General features: G+C 44.8%; 1 protein-coding gene across 3 annotated transcripts in view; it reads left to right on the top strand.

Annotated features, from left to right (window-relative positions):
- The window catches only part of RFFL (ring finger and FYVE like domain containing E3 ubiquitin protein ligase), a 78,973-nt gene extending 57,673 nt beyond the window's left edge, over nt 1-21,300 (top strand). For 2 of the 3 annotated variants that reach the window (XM_030923710.1, XM_030923709.1), the window contains exons 2-7: nt 5,802-5,989; nt 10,570-10,980; nt 14,748-14,831; nt 15,798-16,008; nt 17,614-17,637; nt 20,498-21,300. In XM_030923710.1, the coding sequence (XP_030779570.1) occupies nt 5,810-5,989; nt 10,570-10,980; nt 14,748-14,831; nt 15,798-16,008; nt 17,614-17,637; nt 20,498-20,679 (1,092 nt within the window). In that variant the 5' untranslated portion in view covers nt 5,802-5,809 and the 3' untranslated portion in view covers nt 20,680-21,300. Of the gene's footprint in view, nt 1-5,801; nt 5,990-7,014; nt 7,174-10,569; nt 10,981-14,747; nt 14,832-15,797; nt 16,009-17,613; nt 17,638-20,497 lie in introns of all 3 variants that reach the window. The other variant, XM_030923711.1, reaches the window with a different exon arrangement.
- The last annotated feature ends 3,680 nt before the right edge of the window (nt 21,301-24,980 follow it).

The raw sequence follows: 24,980 nt of genomic DNA, 5'->3' as shown, positions 1-24,980 counted from the left end.
ATTGTGCCTTACCAGGTGGGGCTGTCCATTTTGTGCAAAGTCCTTGTAGGAAAAATTTACAACCTGTAGATTCCTTGTGTGGAACAAAAGTTTACTTTTTTCTTGTGGGTAAATCTATCTCCCCTTTCCTTTTTAATTTTTTTAATTTTTGAGACAGGAACTTGCCTAGACTGTGGTGCCTAGACTGGAGTGTGCTATGGCACAATCATAGCTCACTACATCCTCCTGGACTCAAGTGATCCTCTGTCCTCTCACATAGCTGGGACTACGGGTGTGTGCCACCATGCCCAGCTAATTTTTTTTTATTATTTTTTACTTTTTTGAGACAGAATCTTGCTCTGTCGCCCAGGCTGCAGTGCAGTGACGTGATCTCGGCTTACTGCAAGCTCTGCTTTCTGGATTCACGCCATTCTCCTGCCTCAGCCTCCCGAGTAGTTAGGACTACAAGTGCCCGCCACCACACCTGGCTAATTTTTTGTATTTTTTTTAGTAGAGACGGGGTTTCACCGTGTTAGCCAGGATGGTCTCTATCTCCTGACTTCATGATCTGCCCGCCTTGGCCTCCCAAAGTGCTGGGATTACAGATGTGAGCCACCACGGCCGGCCTATTATTATTATTTTTTATAGAGATAGAGTCTCAGTGTCTTGCCCAGGTTGATTATGAATTCCTGGCCTCAAGCGATCCTCCTGTCTTGGCCTCCCAACATGCTGGGATTATAGATGTGAGCCACTGTGCCTGGCCCCTTTCCTGTTTATTTCGTACTTCCACTTTTCTATTGCTAATACTATAAACTTATATTTGGTTACACCTGCCTTCACCTCTGCCCCACTGTCTGGTGAATGAAGTGACTTTTATCCTGCCTGGGAATAGACCTACCCCCTAATCTGATCACATGATGACTTCTTTTTCCTATTTATTTATTTATTTTTGAGACGGAGTTTCGCTCAAAATGCCCAGGCTGAAGTGCGGTGGCTCACTGCAACTTCACCTCCGGGGTTCAAGTGATTCTCCTGTCTCAGCTTCCTGAGTAGCTTGGATTACAGGTGCATGTCACCACGCCTGGGTAATTTTGTATTTTTAGTGGAGACGGGATTTCACCATGCTGGCCAGGCTGGTCTTGAACTCCTGACCTCAGGTGATCTGCCCACCTCGGCCTCCCAAAGTGCTGGGATTATAGGCATGAGCCACCGTGCCCAGCCGGATCACTTCTTTTTCTACTCCAACCTTTACTCCTACTCCCATCATTTATTGCCAGCTTCACTTCCTCTACGGTCTCTTAATCTTTTGGGGACTCCTCAGCAGTTTGTGAATATGTCTGCATTTATCCTGGTGACACCGGATCTTCTTTAGCGACTGCCTTCTCTCTTCCTTTCACTTTACAGTCAAGTTTCTTGAAATAATAATTTATCCTTGGAATTGTGTGAATTCTTAACTTCTCATTCACTTTCCAACCTATGATTATCAGCTTCTTTCTTCCTAAACTGCTTAGGCAGAGAACACACATGGACACTTTCCTAAACCTTAGTCCATTGGGCATTTTGCATTCTTCCTTGTATTCTGTTCTCTGAGACATTTGACAGTGTTGCTAATTTCTTCTTGAAACTAAAAACACTCTCCAGTTCCCCCTGCTCTGAGCATTCTTTTTTCCTCTGTGCTGCTGTGGGCTTTCCCCTGCTTGCCCTGTAGATGTGGTTTTCCTGCGTCTTCTTCTCTTCTGACCCAGACCATCTAATCAGTCTCCGGCCCAACTCCGGCTTTATGTACTTCGGGTGGGTCATGTGTTTCCAAACCTTTATCTTCAGCCCAAACATGTATTGTATTTAGCCCTGGCTAAATACAAAAATTAGCCAGGCATGGTAGCAGGCGCCTGTAATCCCAGCTACTCGGGAGGCTGAGGCAGGAGAATCACTTGAACCTGGGAGGCAGAGGTTACAGTGAGCTGAGATCACGCCTCTGCACTCCTGGGCGACAGAGTGAGACTCCATCCCAAAAAAAAGTTAGTGAATTGTCTACAACCTTGTCCTCTTTGCAGGGGACAAGCCTGGAAAGCCAGATGGTAATTGTTGTGAAATCTGTAGGTTTATTAGTTTTATTTTGTACCTTTGCCTTCCCAGAAAAATTGTAGTTAAAAGCATTGTTATAATACAGATAACAACAACTAATGTTTATATAGTGCTTTATAGCATATAGACTGTCCAGATGAGAAAAATGAAGTACAGAAAGTCTATTACTTGTTAGAGGTAGATAACACAGACTTTAAGTAGTAGAGCAGGACTTAGGACTGAGGCCTTCTTATTCCAGATTCTATATTCTTTTTTTTTTTTTTTTGAGACGGAGTCCCGCTCTGTCGCCCAGGCTGGAGTGTAGTGGCCGGATCTCAGCTCGCTGCAAGCTCCGTCTCCCGGGTTTACGCCATTCTCCTGCCTCAGCCTCCTGAGCAGCTGGGACTACAGGTGCCCGCCACCTCGCCCGGCTAGTTTTTTGTATTTTTTAGTAGAGACGGGGTTTCACCGTGTTAGCCAGGATGGTCTCGATCTCCTGACCTCGCGATCCGCCCGTCTCGGCCTCCCAAAGTGCTGGGATTACAGGCTTGAGCCACCGCGCCCGGCCTATATTCTTTTTATTATTACACACTGTCTCAGATTTGTCTATCAACATGTGATTTAAAGAATTACAAAATTTGGCGGGGCATGGTGACTCACACCTGTAATGCCAGCACTTTGGGAGGCTGAGGCAGGTGGATCACTTAAGGTCAGGAGCTTGAGACCAGCCTGGGTAATATGACAAAACCCAGTCTCTACTAAAAATACAAAAATTGGCCAGGTGCGGTGGCTCACAACTGTAATCCCAGCACTTTGGGAGGCTGAGTTGGGTGGATCATGAGGTCAGGAGATTGAGACCATCCTGGCTAACACGGTGAAACCCCGTCTCTACTAAAAATACAAAAAATTAGCCAGGCATGGTGGCAGGCGCCTGTAGTCCCAGCTACTTGGGAGGCTGAGGCAGGAGAATGGTGTGAACCCGGGAGGTGGAGCTTGCAGTGAGCCGAGATTGCACCACTGCACTCAAGGCTGGGCGACAGAGCAAGATTCCATCTCAAAAAAAAAAAAAAAAAAAAAAAAAAAATTAGCTGGGCATGTGACACATGCCTGTAATCCCAGCTATTCAGGAAGCTGAAGCAGGAGAATCACTTGAACCTGGGAGGCGGCAGTTGCAGTGAGCTGAGATCATGCCACTCCACTCCAGCCTGGGTGACCGAGTGAGACCCCTGTCTCAAAAAAAAAAAAAAAAAAATTACAAAATATCTATTTCAGAGGGCTATTCCTCCTTTGTTATCTCCATTCTCTTGCCAACAAAGAGCTCATTTACTTTATCATACACACACTCTGTGAAGAACTCTTTACTTCATTATTCCATGTGAACTGTTAATTGCAAGTAAAGGCCAGATTACTTGCAATTCTTCTTCTGGGAACTTAGGTTCCCGGGAACTAAGTTCCTCTTCTGGGAACTTAGAACCCTCAAACAGGTTATATCGAGTCAGAGAGAAATGTTCTTGATGTGCTGAAGACTGAATAAATGTGTGATTAGTTAAGACTTAGATATTGGATATGATTCATTCATTTGCTAGTTCTTGTTGAGCTACCTGTCTAACTGGGCACTGTTAGACTATCACAATCCCTGTTGTGGTGGGGGTCAGAGGCAAGTTGGGGAGACAGGTATTAACCAGGGACCCCTGCAGGGGAGAGAATTATATCACAGGTTCAGTGGAGGCAGTGTTGGAAAGCTAAAAAGGACCTAGAGAAGTGAAGAGGTCTAAGGTTATGAGCTATTTGACCTAGGAAGTTACTTCCCCTTGCTGGTTCTCATTCTTTTTTCCTATATAAAATGACCCAGGTTGAATCAGTTGGCTTCTTAGTTCCTTCCAGTTTGTGAAAGTGCCTTTGTTAAAACAATGAGTCAGGAAGCAGCAGAGCATTCTATTGTGTGAACTGATTATCAAATAATAACACTAAATGTTTCGTTTATAATCTCTGTAAGCAAAGAGTTCAGGCTCAATGTGTCTACATTGGCTGCTTTAGTCGACTGAGAAAAACACTCATATCTCACATCAATGCTTGGCATTTGAGTGGGCCCTCTTACAATTGTTGGGTTATTCTGACATTTGAGGGATTCAATCCGGATCCTCTTTGTTTTCTGATCGTAGAAATCATCACCCCTTTGTCCCCAGTACCTGCATTTGATATGTAAAATGGGAGTAATAAACCAACACTTCTTTTTTTTTTTTTTTTTTGAGACAGGGTCTCACTTTGTCACCCAGGCTGGAGTGTAGTGGTGCAGTGGCACGATCTCAGCTCACTGCCACCTCCGCCTCTCAGGCTTAAGTGATCCTCATATCTCAGCCTCCTGAGTTGCTGGATTACAGGTGTGTCCCACCACACCTGGCTAATTTTTGTATTTTTTTTGTAGAGATGGGATTTTGCCATGTTGGCCAGACTGGTCTTGAACTCCTGAGCTCGAGCAATCCTCCCACCTTGGCTTCCCAAAGTGCTGGGATTATAGGCGTGAGCCACCACACCTGGCCAACACTTCTTTTTTTTTTTTTTTTTTTTTGAGATGGAGTTTCACTCTTGTCACCCAGGCTGGAGTGCAGTGGCGTAATCTCCCGTCACTGCAACCTCCGCCTCCTGGGTTCAAGCCATTCTCCTCCCTCAGCCTTCTGAGTAACTGGGATTTCAGACATGTGCCACCACACCTGGCTAATTTTGTATTTTTAGTAGAGATGGGGTTTCTCCATGTTGGTCAGGCTGGTCTCAAACTCCTGACCTCAGGTTATCCGCTCGCCTCAGTCTCCCAAAGTGCTGGGATTAACAGGTGTGAGCCACCACACCTGGCTCCGACTTCTTAATAAACCTACAGAGGCTCTGATTCAGGAAGGAAGCAAATATTTGTTGAGCTTCTGCTACGTGGACAATAGTGCTAGGGAACAGTACTGTACATAATGAAAAAATATTCCCTGCCCTTGGAGGAATTTATGGCTTAGTAATAGAAAATAAAGAGCAAGATATGCCTGGGCAAGAAAGTATAATAGGTGCTGTGATAGAAGTTTATCTAGGATTGGGGGTACAAATGTACAAATGTAAGAGTAGTTTTACTGGCTGGCAGGAGGGGAAATCAATGAATGGACAACATAGTATGGGGAAAAGGATGTTAGGTTTGGAGTCAGAAAACCTGGGTTTGTAGAATCTCAACTCTGTATATTAACTGTCTATATATTAGCTATATATTTGATTTCTTTGAGTCTGGGTTGCATCGTTTATATAAAGCAATTACCAGTAGTCTTCCCCAGCCTAGCACCCTGGCTCACGCCTTAATCCCAGCACTTTGGGAAGCCGAAGTGGGCCCATCACAACGTCAGGAGTTTGAGACCAGCCTGGCCAATGTGGTGAAACCCCGTCTCTATTAAAAATACAAAAAAGTTAGCCAAGCATGGTGGCGGGCACCTGTAATCCAAGCTATTCGGGAGGCTGAGGCTGGAGAATTGCTTGAACCCAGGAGGCGGAGGTTGTGGTGAGCCGAGATCACACCACTCTACTCCAGCCTGGGCAACAAGAGCGAAACTCCGTCTCGGGAGAAAAAAAAAAAAAAAAAGGAATCTGTGATCCTTGAAAACACGTCCACCCCTCTACCTTGGTGGCACGTGTGGATTGAGTATCACTGCTCACCTGTGCTCTTGGACATCAAAAGGACAGTAGAGGTGTATCTTAACTCTGACGTTTTCCCCTTTCCTTCCTTGCACCAGATTTTATCATGTGGGCAACCTGCTGCAACTGGTTCTGCCTGGATGGACAGCCTGAAGAGGTCCCACCACCCCAGGGAGCCAGGATGCAGGCCTATTCTAACCCTGGGTACAGCTCCTTCCCTTCCCCAACAGGCCTGGAACCAAGCTGCAAGTCCTGTGGGGCTCACTTTGCAAGCACAGCCAGGAAGGTGAGTGCTGACTTCTTGGCCTGCTCTGCCACTGCAGCCTATGGACCATGGGCAAGTGCTGCTGACCCCTCCGAGTGCCTGCAACCTTGCCTTTGTAATGCTGGTGACCCAGACCTGTCCCTTTCACAAAAATGTTTAAGAAGAACTAACCAAGTAAAAGCAAAAGCAAAGCATATCAGCATAGATTTGGAGTCAGTAGACCTGAATTCAGTTATCAGCTTTGCTACTTACTAGCTATATGATTTAACCTCTCTTGAGATTCAGTTTCCCTGTTATAAAATGGGATGATTGTAGTCCTCATCTTTCAGTGTTGTGGGAATAAAGTGAGACAAGAAAGCCATGAAGGGTACCTAGCACGATGCTTAGAATGTCGTAAGCACTTGATGTTACTTCATTAGCCACCATCACAAAAGACCTGATTGCAGATTAACTTGTTCTTTTTATCAAAAACAATGTTAAGGATGCCTCAGATACATTAGGACCATAACAAAGACTGGAGCTTATTTACTATAGCAGATTTCATTTGAAATGCTTGGGAGCCATGCTTCCCAAATGAGTGAGCTGGAAGTAAAATTACTGGCTGGATTATGGTGTCTAGGTGTGCACCCTCCCTCTTCCAGAGACAGTGAGTTATCTGTGATGAAGCAGGACTAGGGCAGAAGGTAAACCCTTACCTGGATAAAGAACGCCTGCATTCTGCATTTTTCTGCAGAATGAGAGGTTTGCAGCCCAGAATAAGTGATAGATTATGATGTTAAAATGGTGATCATGTGAAATTTGAGAGGAAATCATACTTTTAAACCATCTGCTATGTGCAAAGGACTGTTTAAGGAATTTAAATTTTTTTTATTTCATTTAATCCACATAATAGCTATGATATACATTTTAGAATCTCCCAAATCCCATTTTACATATGAGAAACTAGGGCTTAGGGTTTAAAATTTAAGAAGAACATTGAATGTGTTAAATTCCTGACAAATAGCATGAGAGATATTAAAATACTCATTCTTTTCCCTTGACTTCAGTAGCGCTCAAGATCACATAGTTATTAAATGACAGAGCCGGGATTCAAACCCAGGTCTTTGATTCCAAAGCCCCCTCCCAGAAGACGTTCGGCATGTCGAGTAGAAGATGACAGTTATAGGCCTGGATGCCTAGAGAAGCAAGGCAATGATTAAAATAAGGTGCTTTTTTTCTTATTTATTGGAAAATGAATTACTGAATATCTACTGTGTATCAGGAATTGCCTGGGCTAGGGAGGCAGAGATGAAGAAGGTCATTCCTGCTTAACAGGAGCTTGCAGTCGCACAGGGAGGTGAGGACAGTGCACACCATACAATGTGACAAAAGAAAAGTGTGTGTAACAAGAGCTTCTGTGAGGGGAAGAAAAATTCCAGTTTGGATGGTAAAAGATGATTATTGGTACAATATTTTCTTGCTACAAATATGAATTAATTTTGTGCAATTTACAGTAAATTTTGTGAATATTAAGGGTGTTTTCATCTATGAGAATTTTTCATTTGTAATTTCATGCTTAAGTGGATCAGCATTCTTATCTTAAGGGTTTGGCATTTAACAGCCAGGGGCTTTCAAAATGTCTTTTTCTAGAAGTGCTTGAATTGAAATGATTACATGAATCTTACTGTCTTTTTCTTTTCCTTTTTCTTCATTATGGTCAGTATTTTCTGATTGCTTACTGGGTGCAAAGCACAGATAACATTCAGGACTTTATGGAGAGAACATAAGTAAGATGTGGCCCTTGCATTCCGTGAGTTTTCAGTCCTAAAGAGAAATGGCAGGCTGTAATTTTGCCACAAGCCAAATACCCCACCTCTATTGGTAATACCTCTCTGTGGTTTAGCTGTGACTGACAGTTTTGGAGGGAGTCTGGCACCCAGCCTCTTTAGTTGGACCAGTTGGAGGAGGAGGTTATGCTTGGAGCCATGGAAGTGATATTCAGATCTCAGAGTGTTAAGAGAGGACTGGGTCTTAGGTGCTGGTAAGGGGAAAAGAAATTAAAGGTGACTGTTTTACCTTTTCTGGAGCATCTACCTTGTGCTAAGGTTTTATATACATTCTCTCATGTAATATTTCCCATATTCCAGGGAATAGGGGTGGGAGAGAGTAGGAGCAAGGGAAGGGCAGTTGGCAAATGGGAGCCAACAGGGCCCTGCACACAGCATCTTTGAAGGATGGTGCCCACCTGAGGTGCCATGGCCAGTTCTGTGATGCTGGATATCTCAGTGCACTCTGGGCATTTCTGCAGGCATGTTGGTTGCCTCCACTAATTCATCTTTCGTGCTACCTGGTTACTCAGTTGTTTTGAACCATTTGGTAGAATTTATACATAAGCGTGTCCTTTGCTCATTCTGCCTGCATTTGTTGACAGCCCTTTTTTCCTTTCCTCTTGTTCTCTCCTTCCACTGCAAACTGGGGTTTTAGCCTCAAGCCCTATCCTGTTCCTGTAGGGTGTGTTTCAGATGCCAGCTTATTTCAGAGTCCCCTTTGAGCCAGTGGGTGCATAGAAGCTAGGTTGCTGTCTGCATTCTGATCTTGCATCCAACAAGCCACACACATTTGAAGAAAGAATAGAGAGTTGTTTGGATCTGGCTGATTGAGCAATGCAGGCTTTATAATTGTGTCAAGCTAGGTCTTGTCAAACTGCATTGACTTAAGTAATATTCCATGTCAGGCCCACAGGTTTATGACATTGAAGCCTGTTTGTTTCAGTCTCAGTCATCCTAAGCACACTTCATTTCCCAATAGAAAAGCTTTAGATGTGAATGAACCCCAAATACCTGAAAACATCCATTTTCTGCCTGCGTGGCTACTGGTGCCAACACCGTTACACTGCTAGTGCAGCCAGGCATCCTTTTAAGTCTGTCTCTGAATAGTGTATTGTTTGGTTATAACTGTGTGGAGAATTAGGGAGCTTGATATATGTCCCTTTGCAATGCTTTCTAAGTCTTAATAGCCAAAACTGGGTGGTAAATATTATTTTCTTTTCCTTTTACTATATGAATGATACTTAGACAAAACTTACATAACTATCTTAACTATGCAGACATTTACTTCAGTCCAGAGTGTCTGTGATCTTGACTATGAGAATCTTGTCTCTTAAGCATTCTTTTTTAGCTTGAACAGCTTTCTATATTTTGAAAAGATGGACCAGAAATATTTAAGTTACTACTTAAGTCAACACAGGATGAAAAGTTTTTAACTTCTTTAAAGGTTAAAGGATTAGTGAGGGTGCCCTTGAGGCCAATCCCAGTGTGCTCAGGAATTACCTCTCTTTTTGGGGGTGTGACATGCTCTTGGCCAGAACAGAGCTCAGCCAGATGTCACTGTGCTTGCTCAGCCTGTGGGGTGAGAGGCTGAGGATTGCTTCCTGTGGGCTGAGTAAGCCTTCGTGTGTTGTCAGTGACTGCCAGAGTAGCTGCTGCCAGGCAGTACCAGCTTGCCCATCAGGCGCCCGTTGCCTAACTGAGACACTCTGTGCTTTCAGTAACGAGAGTACCCTGATGTCCAGACGGTCTCCCGTCACTGTCTAAATATTTGTCTTGGATATGGTCATAAGCACCACTGGGTTCCCAGCACTCTGAGTGGACCTTCCTGGAGTGGGGAGCCTGTGTTGATGGGGCAGTGAGTGGGGAATTTGGAGATGGGAAACCAGGCCCTTGACTCAGAACTGCTCCATGCTTGAATGGAACTGAGCTCTGCAGCATGGCCTGGTGGGAAGAATGTGATCATGAGCATTAGTCTCCGACAGACCTGGAGTGTGAATCCCAGCTCTCCTGTTTACTGCCTGACCTTGAATACAGTAGTTGATCTCCCTAAGCCTCGGTTGCTTTGTCTGTGGATCAGGGAAGAACACTAATACCTACTTTGCAGCGTTGCTTTGAGAATTAAATGACAAGCTAACATATAGAAGCACCTTAGTAAATTAATATTAATTGTAACCACCACCACCACCATAACCGTCATGCAGAAATAATTATAGTTTAGGATTTGAATCCTGGCTCTCACCGTTAGCTAATATTTCCTAGCTATAATAAAACAGCTAACACTTGTTGAGGACTCATTTTGTGTTAGATATGCTAAACAGATTCTCTCTTAATCTTCACAACCACCCCATGAGGTAGATACTGTTATCAACCCCATTTCACAGATGTGGAAACTGAGCACCAGAGAGGCTAAATTACACACCCAAGGTGATACTGCAAGAAATAAGGGAGGGAGGCTTAATAAAAATGCAGAACTTTTTGATTCTAGAGCTGGTAGTCTTGATTAATACCTCAGGTGCTTCATGAATAAATAAAGTAAGCCTCAAATTAAATAATAAACGTAAAGTGTCCTGTACATGGATATACACAATACACACTGGAGGTCTGCCACCCCTGAGTGGCTTTTAATCTAAAATCTGAAAGTGGCTTGCACCCTTAGTTATGTGAAAGAGCTTAGTAAAAATAAGAGTGACTGAAGGAGATCCTGCTGGGCTTGGCAGCTCTGAAGCTCCCATCTCATTCTCTGTCTTGTTCTCTCAATCTGACATGGTTTCCTGTGTCTCTTCCTCTAAGCAGCAGACCTGCTTGGACTGTAAGAAAAATTTCTGCATGACCTGTTCGAGCCAAGTGGGGAATGGGCCCCGCCTTTGCCTTCTCTGCCAACGGTTTCGAGCTACAGCCTTTCAGCGAGAGGAGCTCATGAAGATGAAGGTGAAGGACTTGAGGGACTATCTCAGCCTTCATGACATCTCTACCGAAATGTGCCGGGAGAAAGAAGAGCTGGTGCTCTTGGTCCTTGGCCAGCAGCCTATAATCTCCCAGGAGGGCAGGACTCGTCCCTCCACCTTGTCCCCAGACTTTCCTGAGCAGCAGGCCTTCCTGACCCAGCCTCACTCCAGCATGGTTCCACCTACCTCACCCAACCTCCCCTCTTCATCTGCACAAGCCACCTCTGTTCCCCCAGCCCAGGTTCAGGAGAATCAGCAGGTAAGGGCCCATTTGTAGTCTTTGCCAGTCTGTGCCAGTTTGAGGGCTCATTTTCATTTTCCTCTCCTGCCTGTGTTGTGAGAATGGGGTATAAGGCTAAGTGTCTTGATGATGTGAAGCCTTTCTGACTACTGGTGCACCAAGTGTTTTCTGGGTATCAGACTCATGTTTTGGCTTTCTTCAGAGATGATATGCACAGTACCAAATTTTTTTGTTTGCTTTTTGTTTTTAATACACACATATCCTAGTTAGACATTTTTTAAAAGTTCATCATTCCAGAAATATTTTGAGAAAAGTAACCATTAAGCCATCAGATTTAGTTCTGGTCCAATTTGTCTTCCAACTTAACTCCTTTGTTGCGGTCTTCATTGGCTAGATTGGGAACTTAGTTCCTTAGTAACCATCACAAGGAATATAGGAAAGCAAAGGGCTATATGGAGGCAAGGAAGGGTGGGGAAACAGACAAAGACACTGCTTCTCTTACCAGTCACTGACTGGAAGCAGGAGTAGTTGGCATGCTGTACTTGTATGCTGCTTCTTCATTATCCTGGGGGGTTTGGAAGCTAAGAGCAGCACATCAACTGAATCATGACCCAGACCTGGGGAGTACAGAAATGAGTAATATACTCTCTCAAAAAGCCCCCAGAAGAGGGAAGGTGGACACGTAGACCAGCTAACTCCTGGATTAGAGTGAGGCCAGTGGACATAACTGTTGTATAAGAAGTGGTGATGTTGCAGAAGTGCCTTAGTGACTCTGTTATTTATAGCAGCAGTCCCTAACCTTTTTAGCACCAAGGACCGGTTTTGTGGAAGACCATTTTTCCACAGACTGGGGCGCGTTGGTTTCGAGATGAAATGGTTCCACCCAGATCATCAGGCATTAGTTAGATTTTCATAAGGAGCATGCATCCTAGATCCCTCGCATGCGCAGTTCACAACAGGGTTCACACTCCTAGGAGAATCTAATGCCACCACTGATCTGACAGGAGGCGAAGCTCAAGCAGTAATGCTCGCTTGCCAGCCACTCACCTCCTGCTGTGCATCTGGGTTCCTAACAAGCCATGGACCAGTACCAGTCTGTGGCCCAGGGGTTGGGGACCCTTGATATAGGGCTTGGGCAATATGGGGGAATTAGGAACTACAAGATCCAATTTCCACATCCCCTTTTGTCACTGACTTCTTGGTCCCCTTGGGCAAACGTTGAACCTACAACAATGAAATGGGGTTAGTAATCACAGATCACTTTTGATCCTGCCAGGATCTTGAGAGACCTGAATGTGTGATACCATGTCTAAAAGAGCTCTGAGCTACTTAGAGCTGGTATAGTGCTAGTACTGTTAGTTCCTACACATGATGTGGATGGCTGCTATTGCTTGTTTATGATGACCTCCTCTGCCAGGACTGGGCCCCCTGATTCAGCTCTGGACAAGCACTGAGGCATAAAGGCCAATGTGATAGCATAATTTAACTGCAGTAAAATCATTTAACTCCCTTTTTGGCCTGAGCATGTTTTTCTCCACAGCTGGACTTTAACTCTTTCCTAAGCTCTGACTCTTGGTCTGCCAGACAGATTTTAACTCCTGCTATACATTCTTCCCTTTGCTTGTGTGTGTGTGTGTGTGTGTGTGTGTGTGTGTGTGTGTGTGTGTGTTTTGTGAGCACTCTGTGTATAAGGAGCTAGGAAAAGAACTTGAGGAATTCTTTTTCTGTAAAGAACCTTGGCTGGGCATGGTGGTTCATGCCTGTAATCCCAGCACTTTGGGAGGCTGAGGCAGGCGGATCATTTGAGCCTAGGAATTTGAGACTAGCCTGGCAACATGGCAAAACCCTGTCTCTACAAAAAATACAAAAATTAGCTGGGCGTGGTGGTGGGCACCTGTAGCTACTCAAGAGGCTGAGGTGGGAGGATCATTTAAGCCTGGGAGGTCGAGGCTGCAGTGAGTCATGATCGTGCCACCACACTCCAGCTTGGGCAACAGAGTGAGATCCTGTCTCAGAAAACAAAAACAAAAAACCAACCAAACCTTCAGGTAGATTTTTCAATGAAAGACTATAAGCTTCCTGTCATTAACCAGAAATTTCCAGATTGCACCTAAAGGTGACCCTACATACAAGATCTAAGTGGGTACTTTTCCTCTGAGATTTTCAGGAGACCTTAATGTCTGCTTACATCCCCTGTTCTGGTGAGAGCTGCACTTTGCAAGCAGGAAAAACAGGCATGGAAGAATTAAGTAACTCACGCAGTGCTGTCTGACAAGTTCACAAGTGAGCTGCACCTAGAATGTAAATTTCCTTATAATACTTGCTCAACCAGAGTTCTTCCTTCTACCTTTAGTGCCCTAGCAATCAATAGTTGCCAGGCAAGGAAGGTATACAATAAGCACAACTGTGGACAGATACTAGTTTTGGATTTTTATTTAACCAGTGGGCAAACTGGAAAGACAAGAGCATGCTTTGCAGCATGAGGTCATTTCTCTTTCTAGGAAACAGGACATCTGAAAGATATCTACTTAGGAACAGGTTAGGCTCTGAAGGATTCCAGGGTAATTCCAAGGTGACACTACCTGAGAGACCAGTGAGGATCCAGAGTAAGCTAAGAGAAAACGTTGTTGATGAAGACATTAATTTGGATCCATCCCCATACATGTGTACTATGCATTTGATCTTGCCTTCACTTGGCATTTTGTTATTTCTACTTTTCATTTCCATTGCAGTTGGTTGCCTCCTCTCGATTAGACCCATATTATGCATCCTAATGTGGGATGAGTGGCTGGGGTCAGTGGGTGACTTTGGTTTCCCAGATTGTCCCTTCACTGGCATCCCCAGAATCTGGTGGAAAAGGCCTGTGAGCTCAGACACCTCTTTGCTCTGAGCTCACAGCAGGCCCTTTGCATGCAGGGAGTAGTGGGTGACGAGGATCTACTTGAGGGGTTTGTAGCTTAAATGGTGATGGAATTAGGAGGCTCACAGTTCTGCCTACTCTTTGGCCAAACTTCCTAAAGGAGTACTCAGGAGGAACCTTTTGAGAAGTGAAAATTCTAAGCATAATGAAATTTCATGAGCATAGGCAGTGTTTTATAGTATTAGGCTAATAGATTCTTAGATACATTAAAATATTCTTTGACTAGGTCTGGATATAGCACTTAATAATAGTGTGCTCAACATGGGAACACATTTCCAGAATGTGAGAGTTGTTACTAGGCAGAAAAGAGACTAGGGTGGTGATGGTCTGGAAACTTTGTCCCATCACTGTCAGATAAGGAAACCAGGGAGATTTAGTGTGAAGGAGGGGAAAACATGGTATAAACAGTTTGGGGAAAAAACAAAACAAAACCCAGTAGACTATGGTCTGAGGAGCAGAACCAGGGATAGGGATGGCAATTTTGGATCAGTGTCAAGAAAAACCTTGATGTCAGATAGAGAGCAGTCCGGCAGCGGAATGGACACAGTGACCTTCCTTTCACCTGTGTTGCTCAAGTTGAGATTAAACTGATGGTGAGTGGTGGCTACTGCCATCCTGGTGTGTGCAGAATTAATGCAATTTTGTTCTAGAGGGCAGCTTTGTCTATTGAAATGTATTTGTGTTGTTTCTCTGCTTGACAAAGTTGGTATGAGAGAGCAGGCTTTTGTAATGGTGCTCCAAGAGGCTCCGGATTTCTGGGCGTGATGGGAATACATTGTGGACATTGTGTGAGTTGAAAAGAGGCCCATGCTATGCACATCTCTAGGACATCTCTAGATGTGATGTTACTTTTCTCTTCCCACAGGCCAATGGCCATGTGTCTCAGGATCAAGAGGAACCCGTCTACCTGGAGAGCGTGGCCAGAGTACCTGCTGAGGATGAGACCCAGGTGGGGCCTCTGCTCGGGTCTGTCTTCACCTTTGCTCTTTCACTGGTGTTCTTAGGAACCTCTTCGGGTGGAGAGAGAATAAATGTGTGATGATAGTGCTTCCGAAATTATATTTTTGGGATAGGGTTTAGTGTTAGTGTTCCAGGTTAACTTATGAAGCTGTCAGTGTGTTTATAAGGAGTTGTGAAGTCATAGTGGAGACTGAGAAGCCTCATGGCCCATTATATTTCCAGTCTCTTGACTTTCCAAGAGCTGCCAGAGGGCAGGCTTGTGCTGCTGCTATGAAAATCTTGTTCTTTTCTCCTGCTTCTAGCACACTGTAGCCATTGTCAAGGGAAGGAGGTCAGACAATTAACCAGGCAGGGCCAGTCCAGAGCACAGACCAGGGAGCTGTGGCCAAGATTGTGTACAGAGGAGTACTTGCCAGGGAAATGTGTACAAGATTGTGTACTTGCCAGGGAAATGGGCCTCTTGTGGGCAAGTAGAAGTCTCCAGGGGAGAAGGGCCAGCACCATGCTGGGTTTCATGTGCAGCCATATTTAACCTCTACAGGACCCCTGTGGGGTATGACTGCTCTCTCCCCTTTATGGAGGGGCAAACAGGCTCAGAGTGGTAAGCAACTTGCTGGATATTATTTAGCATTAACCAGCAGAGCAGTCAAGATTCAAAATTAGGGTCATATGACTCAAACCAGTGCTCCTTCTACCATACTTCTATCTAGTACTGTGTCACACTGATTGGTTGGTCTGTGTGTGTTTGCTCCTGAGCACAGAATCATGGGTCAGGAAGAGATTCTAATAAATTTTGCAATGCAGAGCCCCATGCCAGGTACTCATCCTGTCTCTGTTCCTACCCTTCATGAGGTCAGTCACCAAAATTATGATGTGGTGAGTGCTTTGGGGTCCTTGGAGAAACAGCTTGGGGAGGTAAGAGCTGAGCACACTGATCTCTTCTTTGCCATTGCAGTCTATTGACTCAGAGGACAGCTTCGTCCCAGGCCGAAGGGCCTCTCTGTCTGACCTGACCGACCTGGAGGACATTGAAGGCCTGACAGTGCGGCAGCTGAAAGAGATCTTGGCTCGTAACTTTGTCAACTACAAGGGCTGCTGTGAGAAGTGGGAGCTGATGGAGAGAGTGACTCGGCTATACAAGGATCAGAAAGGACTCCAGCACCTGGGTGAGGGGCTATCTGCATGGTAGCTATACAGAGCTCAGAAGTGTTTGCTGTCACTCCAAAGCATGATGGCACTGACCTGACTCAATTTCCACACTTTTAGCCATGGAAGGAGACACCTTACATATCTGCACCATCTAATAATAGCTGTCATTTGTGGTTGAGTGTCAAAACTAGATTAGGCATTGCATATATTTATTCCTTAGAACAACCTATGAAATAGACATTATTAGCATCACCCTTTTATCATAGAGCCCAGTTTTAACTGAGAATTTTCTGGTCTAAGTCCATAGCCTTTCTCACCATATGCTGTCCCCTCCCTACTCACCACCACCTTGTAAGTTTTCTTACCTTAGCATAAGAATGCTTGTTCTGAAGATTTGGGAGGTAGAAAATGAATCTACATACATAGTAGGAGAAGGTATATGTTCTGTCCACACTTGGGCTTTTCCTTTTGTTCATTTCCCAGGGCATTTTACACTGTATCATTCAGCACATGCCCAGGAAAATATCTGGGTCTGTGGTTAAATGAGTTTAGGGAAAAATACCTCATACTGTATCTTCATTACTGATTTATGGTAGATTTTTATATTAAAGGCAGAGAAGTCCTGCAGAAGAGAAATGTGTTTTGGCTGTTTTGAACTTAGCATTTTCTGAAATTATTTCACCACATAATCTTCTCCTTTCCTCCCATCCCCAATTGATTCAGTTCCTACAGAGCAACATGCTGATTCCTTGCTTGTTAAGAGTGGTTGAAGTCAGATTTCAGGCTCTCTTCTACCAGTAGCTCAAATTCATCAGTGTTAGGAGACATCTGACTGAGTCTTCACCTGATTACAGACTGAGGACTACTGTCTGTTTTCCCTTTGGGATTGTTTCAAGAGTCTTCTCTTGAGTTATCAGGACCTGGGGAACAGAACAGATGACTCCACGTGGGAATTTTATCCAGATTCCCTGACTGACTGAAACAGCTAGATAGTTCATTCTTTCTTGACTTTATTGCTGGCTTCAAAATAGAAAAGCATATTGCGCATGTACAGTATCCTTCTACTTGGCAGTTTGTGCAAACTGGTGGAATACATTTTTCTAAGAGTAGACCAGGGTGCAATGGCTCATGCCTGTAATCCCAGCACTCTGGGAAGCTGAGGCAGGTGGATCACTTGAGATCAGGAGTTTAAGACCAGCCTAGGTAACATGGTGAAACCCTGTCTCCACCAAAAACAAAAAATTAGCCGGGAGTGGTGGCCTGTGCCTGTAGTCCCCAGGCACTTGGGAGGCCGAGGCAGGAGAATCGCTTGAACCCAGGAGAAAGAGGTTGCAGTGAGCCAAGATCATGCCACTGCACTCCAGTCTGGGCAACAGAGTGAGGCTCCATCTCAAAAAAAAAAAAAAAAAAAAAAAAAAAAGATCAGATGCACGAGTAGGAGCTTTGTGTGAGTTCTGAGCATGTATAGTGAGTAAAGCGGGCAGATGTCCATCTAGGCTCTTGGCAAGCCTGGTTCCCAGCAGGGAGTGGTAAGAGTTCAGAAACGATGTCAGGGCAGTAAGAGACTTTGTTTGTACCATGATGCCATCACCTATTCAGACATCCTTCTCTTTCCTTTTCAGTCAGTGGTGCCGAAGACCAAAACGGTATGTAGTTGTTTCTGTTTGGGAATGGGTTTAGGCTCTTTTGTCCTCTTCAACTCCAATCCCTTTAGTAGTCTAAGAATTCTGAGCATTTAAGCCTCCAGAGAGAGAGGGTGTGTGGGAAACTCACAGAGACCCAGGGGGCCTCTCACCATCTTTAGAAATTCTGAGGCCGGCCGCGGTGGCTCATGCCTGTAATCTTAGCACTTTGGGAGGCTGAGGTGGGTGGATCACAAGGTCAGGAGATTGAGACCATCCTGGCTAACACAGTGAAACCCTGTCTCTACTGAAAATACAAAAAAATTAGCCAGGCGTGGTGGTGGGCACCTGTAGTCCCAGCTACTCTGGAGGCTGAGACAGGAGAACGGTGTGAACCCGGGAGGCAGAGCTTGCGGTGAGCCGAGATCGCGCCACTGCAGTCCAGCCTGGGCGACAGAGTGAGATTCCATCTCAAAAAAAAAAAAAAGAAAAGAAAAGAAATTCTCTCTGCTCCCTGTGCAGGAAGCAGCGTGGAGCATATCAGGGGTAGCCTGACTGATGTGTATGTCCCTCGGCTGCCTGAGCTCAGAAGCCAATATTTGTAAAACACTATAACAGAGAAGGGGTGGCATGTATCACTCAGCTCATTTTTAAAAAATCCTAGTGTGTTCAGTTCTGGTCTGGGTAGGGAGGGTCTCCGTGTGCACCTTCTGGGGAATCAGGGTGTTTAGCAGCTTCTGGTACTAACCAAAAAGAAAGGGTGGTGACCTAAGACAGCCCTGTTTGTACAGGGCTGGTAATGGTTAGAGCTACTCTGGAGCTAACACATGTGCTACTCTCTGGGCATAAGCTATATATCTCAGCTCAGCTGCCATTCACTTAAAGACCACGCTCGGCCCTCAGGTACTCCCAGAACACACTGCAGAACTCCTGACCATCTGTGGGGACATTCTGTGTGTTTTCAAAAAGCCTCAAGGGTATGTGGTTGTGAACTCCCTCCCAAGAGAGAATGTTCTTAGAGTAGTGTTGGACTAGCCTGCAAGCATTTTAAAACTAATTCAGAAGACTTCCCAAATTTATTTAGTAAAATGGCCTTTTGCTCAGAATGGGCATCAGACATAAAAAACAGTTGAGCTTTTCTCAATTCCCCAAAACCATTTGGAGTTCTAGACCTACCCCCACCCCCGCGCCCCCCCGCATCACCTGGTACCAAGATCAGGCTGATCTACTTGGTGCTTCCTTTGTCTGATTCCCTGGGAGAATGCTGACAGCTGAGTTAATGCGTTTGTTGTTACTCCTCAGAGAATGAGTAATTGAAAATTATAAATTATTCCCACTCATCTTAGGTATTTGTAGTCTCCAAACTTCTGTTAGGGCCAACAGCACCTCAAAAGAGGCAAATAGGTTTCACTCCCTTTCACATCCAGCCTACCTGCTAAGGGGAAGTATTTCTTAACTTTTGAATAGTCCAGAAAAGAGAAAGTATAGATGCAGTAAGGGAGAATTCCTCTATGGGGTGGCCAACCCCCAGATGGTAGAGGTGACATGTGTGAGATCAGTTCCTTTTTGTGGGTACCTACTTCAGGCTACAATTTAAGACATGTTGGAGATGGCTGGGCTTTTGAACATGACTTTTTCTGTTTGGGTCAGCTCTACTAGGATACTAGTCATGCCCACTATATTCTGCTAGTGACACAAGCCAGTTAGCATTTATTGAGAACTCTGTGCACTTGGCAGTTGATCACTATGGATAGTTTCTACTCTTAGGGCAGTTAGGCAGAAGGCCATTCTAGAGCAGGAGCTGTGGGGCCAGCCTGCCTGGGTTTGCATCCTGGCTCCTCAACTTAGCAGCTGTGTGCCCTTGGGTAAGTCACTTATTCTTTTGCCCCAGTTGGCCTCATCTATAAAATGAAAATAACAAGAGGTCCTACTTCATAGTTTTTGTGAGGTTTCACTGAGTTAATACATGCAAAGCTTTCAGGACCCTGCCGAGCACACGGTAAGCATTCAGTAAATGTGGGATGTTGTCATTCCCTTGGGAAGATGTTCATTCATCAGACATTTAGAGTACCTACCATATGACTGGCACTGGGGGCTTCAAAGATGAATATCTAACCTTGGAGCATGAAATAAATGCTAAGCATATAATTGTAAAAATTGATTGAATATGTTGAATTAAAGAGCTCACAGTCTACTGGGGGAGTAAGTAGGTAAACTCAAAATTTTAATCCAATGTGATCAGCAGTCATGGGGGTATAAAAAAGTTTTGTGGGGGTAGAAAGAGGGAGCAATAATCTCTGCCAGGCTTCTCCACCAGGAAGTTTCCTTAGGAAGCCTGGGAGTAGTTCATGAGATAGCAGAGGGGTCCCCCATGAACCTTGACTTTATTACATGGAGGATATGTTTATAGATAAGCCATGTGATCCTTAATGAACCATTCACCACAGTTCCATTTCTATCTAAACTTTTCTGAACCAGTTTTATCTTTTTAGCCTGTTCTGCCTCAGGGGATAATGAGTCCCTAAGTGCCACTCACACACTCACTGTATTATAGCCTTAGCTGTCTGAAAATTATTTCTTTTAAGCTTTGAGAACTTTGTCTTAGTTCTCATGTTCTGGGATATATCTGATCCACAAGTACTGTACTTTTCAAATCTATACCTGTTGGAGGGGAGGAAGTGTGGATTAAACAAGTAATCCGAGTTGGTTACTGAGGAAATGTTTCCTTGGAGGAGCTGTATTTGAGGGAAGCCTGTGCATTGGGAGTTTGTTCACAGTGTACCTGTTATCTCCCACCTCCCTCCCCCAGTTACCTCTATACACTTAAGACAGTCTCCTCACTTACTCCTCTGCCCCTTTTTTTCTGCCCTGTGTGTTTGTACAGGGGGAGCAGTACCATCAGGCTTGGAGGAGAACCTGTGTAAGATCTGCATGGACTCACCCATTGACTGTGTTCTGCTGGAGTGTGGCCACATGGTAACCTGTACCAAGTGTGGCAAACGCATGAATGAATGTCCCATTTGCCGGCAGTATGTAATCCGAGCTGTGCATGTCTTCCGGTCCTGAGAGCTTGCATCGGTTTCTTCAGTGCCTTACAGGGAAATAGCCTGGGGTGTCTGGGCTCAGGGTTGGCCAGCTTGCAGAAGAGCAAGCTAGTAGAAATACTGCAGTGTTCCCCCAAGACCAGGGCAAGCAAGATGCATGTCACCCCTGAGCATCCCTGTCTTGCCACAGGGGTGTACCTCTTGGCTGGCAAAGCCCAAGGCCAGTGGGAACTTGTATAAATCACATGGGTATGTTCTTGGTTCAGTGATCTTGGAGTGATGATGGTAACTGATGAACAGAGAACTTTCCAGAACTTGGGTCCTGTCTTTCTCCCTGAACCTAGACATAATTTCACCCCCTCTCCTGTACCCAGCCCATCCCCTCCCCACATGGGAGATGCTTGCCCATGTGTTTCATCAATCAGAAGTCCTCCTGCCCAGCACATTTGGATTTAAATTTGTGGTCTCTCCGGCTTTCTGTGCTTTAACTCTTCGCTAAAGTCTCTTGCTACACTGCCTAAATCTTTATTTCTTTGGACCAAAAATGTTAGTTTGCCAGACCGATAGTGGTCCTTAGGACAGATTTTAGACCAGTAAACTTATCTTTTGTGAGAAATGAAACACAAATGCTATAGAAAAATTTCAAAGTTGTTAAAGAGTTGCTTCCTTAAATGCTGGGATTGGAAGCTGTTGGTCTCCTGACCCGACTCTGGGAGCCAACAAAACATCAGGCTCCCAAGCTGCTGGGAAATTTGTTTCTGTCTGCAAGGGAGAGTGCGTGCATAATCCCTGCTGCTGCTTCTCTTGGGACCTGATTTGCACCATCCTTAGTTTAGGTGGAAAGGGGACGCAATGGGTGGAGGCAGTGGCCTTCTGCTTAATATTGACTTGGCTTCTGATCCTTTTCCCAACTTGAAGGAGTCTTAGGCCACTTTCCCCTGAGAATGAAATCCCTCCCTAATCCATGGTAGTTTTAAATTTGGTCTCATTGAAGAAATAGATTTAGGCAAAGAGCCTGTGCTCTTCTCTGGCCAGACTTCTCTTGAAGTTCCTGGAGAGCAAACGTTAAGACAGAGCACATAAGAGCTTTCAGGAGGTACTGAATGAGACTGGATTTTCTTGTGAGCTGACAGTTCAAGTCTTTATTTCCCAGGTTGGTGGGGAGTAAGGAGACCCTAGTTTCATTTCCTTTCCTAGCCTACTGATTTTTGGGGGCAGGTCAGGGAGAAAGCATTTTCTTTTCTTTTCTTTTTTTTTTGAGACGGAGTCTCGCTCTGTCGCCCAGGCTGGAGTGCAGTGGCCGGATCACAGCGCACTGCAAGCTCCGCCTCCCGGGTTTACGCCATTCTCCTGCCTCAGCCTCCAGAGTAGCTGGGACTACAGACGCCAGCCACCTCGCCCGGCTAGTTTTTTGTATTTTTTAGTAGAGACGGGGTTTCACCGTGTTAGCCAGGATGGTCTCGATCTCCTGACCTCGTGATCCGCCCATCTCGGCCTCCCAAAGTGCTAGGATTACAGGCTTGAGCCACCGTGCCCGGCTTTTTTTTTTTTTTTGAGAGTCTCACTCTGTTACCCAGGCTGGAGTGCAGTGGTGCAGTCTTGGCTTACTGCAACCTCCACCTCCCAGGTTCAAGCAATTCTCCTGCCTTAGCCTCTAGAGTAGCTGGGATTATAAGCACCCACCACCATGCCTGGCTAATTTTTGTATTTTTAGTAGAGATGGGGTTTCACCATGTTGACCAGGCCGATCTCCAACTCCTGACCTTGTGATCTGCCCACCTTGGCTTCCCAAAGTGCTGGGATTACAGGCGTGAGCCACCACACCCAGGAGGAGAAAGCATTTTCTAGGCTCTTTAGGAAGGACCATACAATGAGTAAGTGATTTTTTTGAGCCCTCACAGTCTTTACACCCCAGAGGAGCTGGAGGGCTTAAGAGTTTGCGGGAGAAGCGTGGCCAAGCACAAAACATTATCAGGAGAGCAGTGTTTTCCCATTACCAATGGATAAACTATGCAAACCCTAAATGCCTTGGCAGACAACTCCCACCCCTTATCCCTCCTATGCAGCTGAAAAATGTGAGACTAGAGCCAATCATGACACTGGATGGCAGAGGGAAACCTCTAAAGGGACTTATTATATTGGTACAGACATATTTATGCTTTCCTTCCATCACCAACCACTAAACCCCTTTGGAGGAATGAAATAACTGCATAAAGTAGTTGTCAGCTGAACACTGGGCCACTTACCTCAACATTATACAAAGTCCTGGATGATTTGATTCTGAACCACAGCCTTTGCAGGAGTTGGGGGAATCAGATTTGCTCATGAAGACATCCCTTTCCGCTTTTCTCATGGGCAGTAAATACTATCGTTTACAATGCCTACCAATTTAGCAAAAGATCATTCATTCAGCTGCTCAGTTCCTCTGTAAAACAGATCTATGTATGTGCAATTCAGTTAAGATCTAGCAGTAACTTAAGGGCAAAAGCTGGCCCTCTACTTACAACCTGCTTTCTCTGCTGAAGCCTTACCTCTTCTTCCAGTCCGAAAATAATATACTGATAGCTGGTTAGTAACCTCAGTAAGAATTAAAACTGAGGTCGTTTACTCATTTTGCCTTTTGAGTCTTTTGTCCCCTTTTGGTGAAGGTTTCCCTTTAGGAAAAAAGGTGTCAAACAACCCTGATTTTTTTTTTTTTTGCATCATTTTTATTACACCAAATAAAAGTTGGGAGTTCCAGGATCCCATTCCAGTTCATATTTAACCAAGATCTAAAATTTTTTTTTTTAAACTTTGAATCTTCCCTCCTGCCCCTCATGGATCCTTGGTTTTAATGATCATGGAAACATCTAATTCTTACAGTTATTCCGTAGCTTTTGCTGATTGCTCTGAAATTTCAGTTAAGACTTGTTTCAAAAGACAGATAGCTGACTGGTTCATAATACATTGGAATAGTTGGATCCAAACTAATAAGAATAAGCTGTACAGGAACTAGTGCTCAATATACATTGTATAAATTTGTGGAAATTTCTTGGATGTGAATTGTTACTTCAAGTGGCTTATATTAAGATTTTCTCAGACTTACTTGGAGGTTAAAGCAAACCCAAATGTGTATTATTTTGTTACAGAGCTCTGCTTTATAATTTTGTAATAAAGTTTTAATACAGACACCTGTCTTGTCTGGTGTTGAGGATGTTAGAGGTTGATAGCACTGACAAAAGAGCCTGACAGTGGTTCACGCTATAATTTCAACACTTGAGGAAGTGAAGGTGGGAAGACTGCTTGAGCTCAGGAGTTTGAGACCAATCTGGGCAATGGAGTCAGACCTCGTCTCTACTTAAAAAAACAAAAAACCAAAAAAATTAGCCATGCATGGTGGTGCATGTGGGTAGTCCCAACTACTTGGAAGGCTGAGGTGGGAGGATCACTTGAGCCAGGAGATTGAAGCTGCAGTGAGCTCTGATCTCCACTACACTCTAGCCAGGGCAACAGAGTGAGACCCTGTATTAAACAAACAAACAAACAAAAAAAAACCTGACAAAATAACTGATAAACCACAGGCTAATCCTGGGATGTGCACATGGCCTGGGATTACCCTGTGGTTGGGTGAAGTGACTTTGGTCAAGATGCTCAGTGTTGTTGTAACTTGCCCAGGACCACAAATGTAATATGTGGAAGAGGCCATGGAATAGCCTAGAAGAGAATGAGAGCTGGGTAGGAAAAGGATGAATCCCAAGACCAATTGGGTTGAAGCACCAAGTTCAGATATTTACACTGATCTAGAAGAGATGGGCCTTAAAGATCTGAAACGGAAAGGAATCTTAGGACAGCTAGTGTGCCCAGTTAGGTCTTCAGGTTACCCTGGGAGATACATGGTACCTTTTGGATACAGCTGTAGTACAGTTGGACTATGGCTCAGAAAAGGTTGGCTCACGCTGGGCGCCATGGCTCATGTCTGTAATCCCAACACTTTGAGTGGCTGGGGTGGGTGGATGACTTGAGGCCAGGAGTTTGAGACCAGTCTGGATAACATGGCAAAACATGGTCTCTACTAAAAATACAAAAACTTAGCTGGGAGTGATGGTGTGTGCCTGTTAAGTCTTAGCCACTCAGAAGGCTGAGGCATGGGAATTGCTTGTGAACCCAGGAAGCAGAGGTTGCAGTGAGCTGAGATTGCACCACTGCACTCCAGCCTGAATGACAGAGCAAGAGTCTGTTAAAAAAAAAAAAAAAAAAGGTTGCCCAGCCTTGTGACAGACTGCTGTGTGTGCACAGGCTTGTACAAACCTCCCTGACCAGGCGCCCAAGGTGCAGGGAAAAGAC

Source organism: Rhinopithecus roxellana, chromosome 19 (assembly GCF_007565055.1).
Source record: "Rhinopithecus roxellana isolate Shanxi Qingling chromosome 19, ASM756505v1, whole genome shotgun sequence".
Taxonomy (NCBI): domain Eukaryota; kingdom Metazoa; phylum Chordata; class Mammalia; order Primates; family Cercopithecidae; genus Rhinopithecus; species Rhinopithecus roxellana.
The sequence above is the reverse complement of the archived record's forward strand: the minus strand, read 5'-3'. Positions and strand labels throughout refer to the sequence as shown.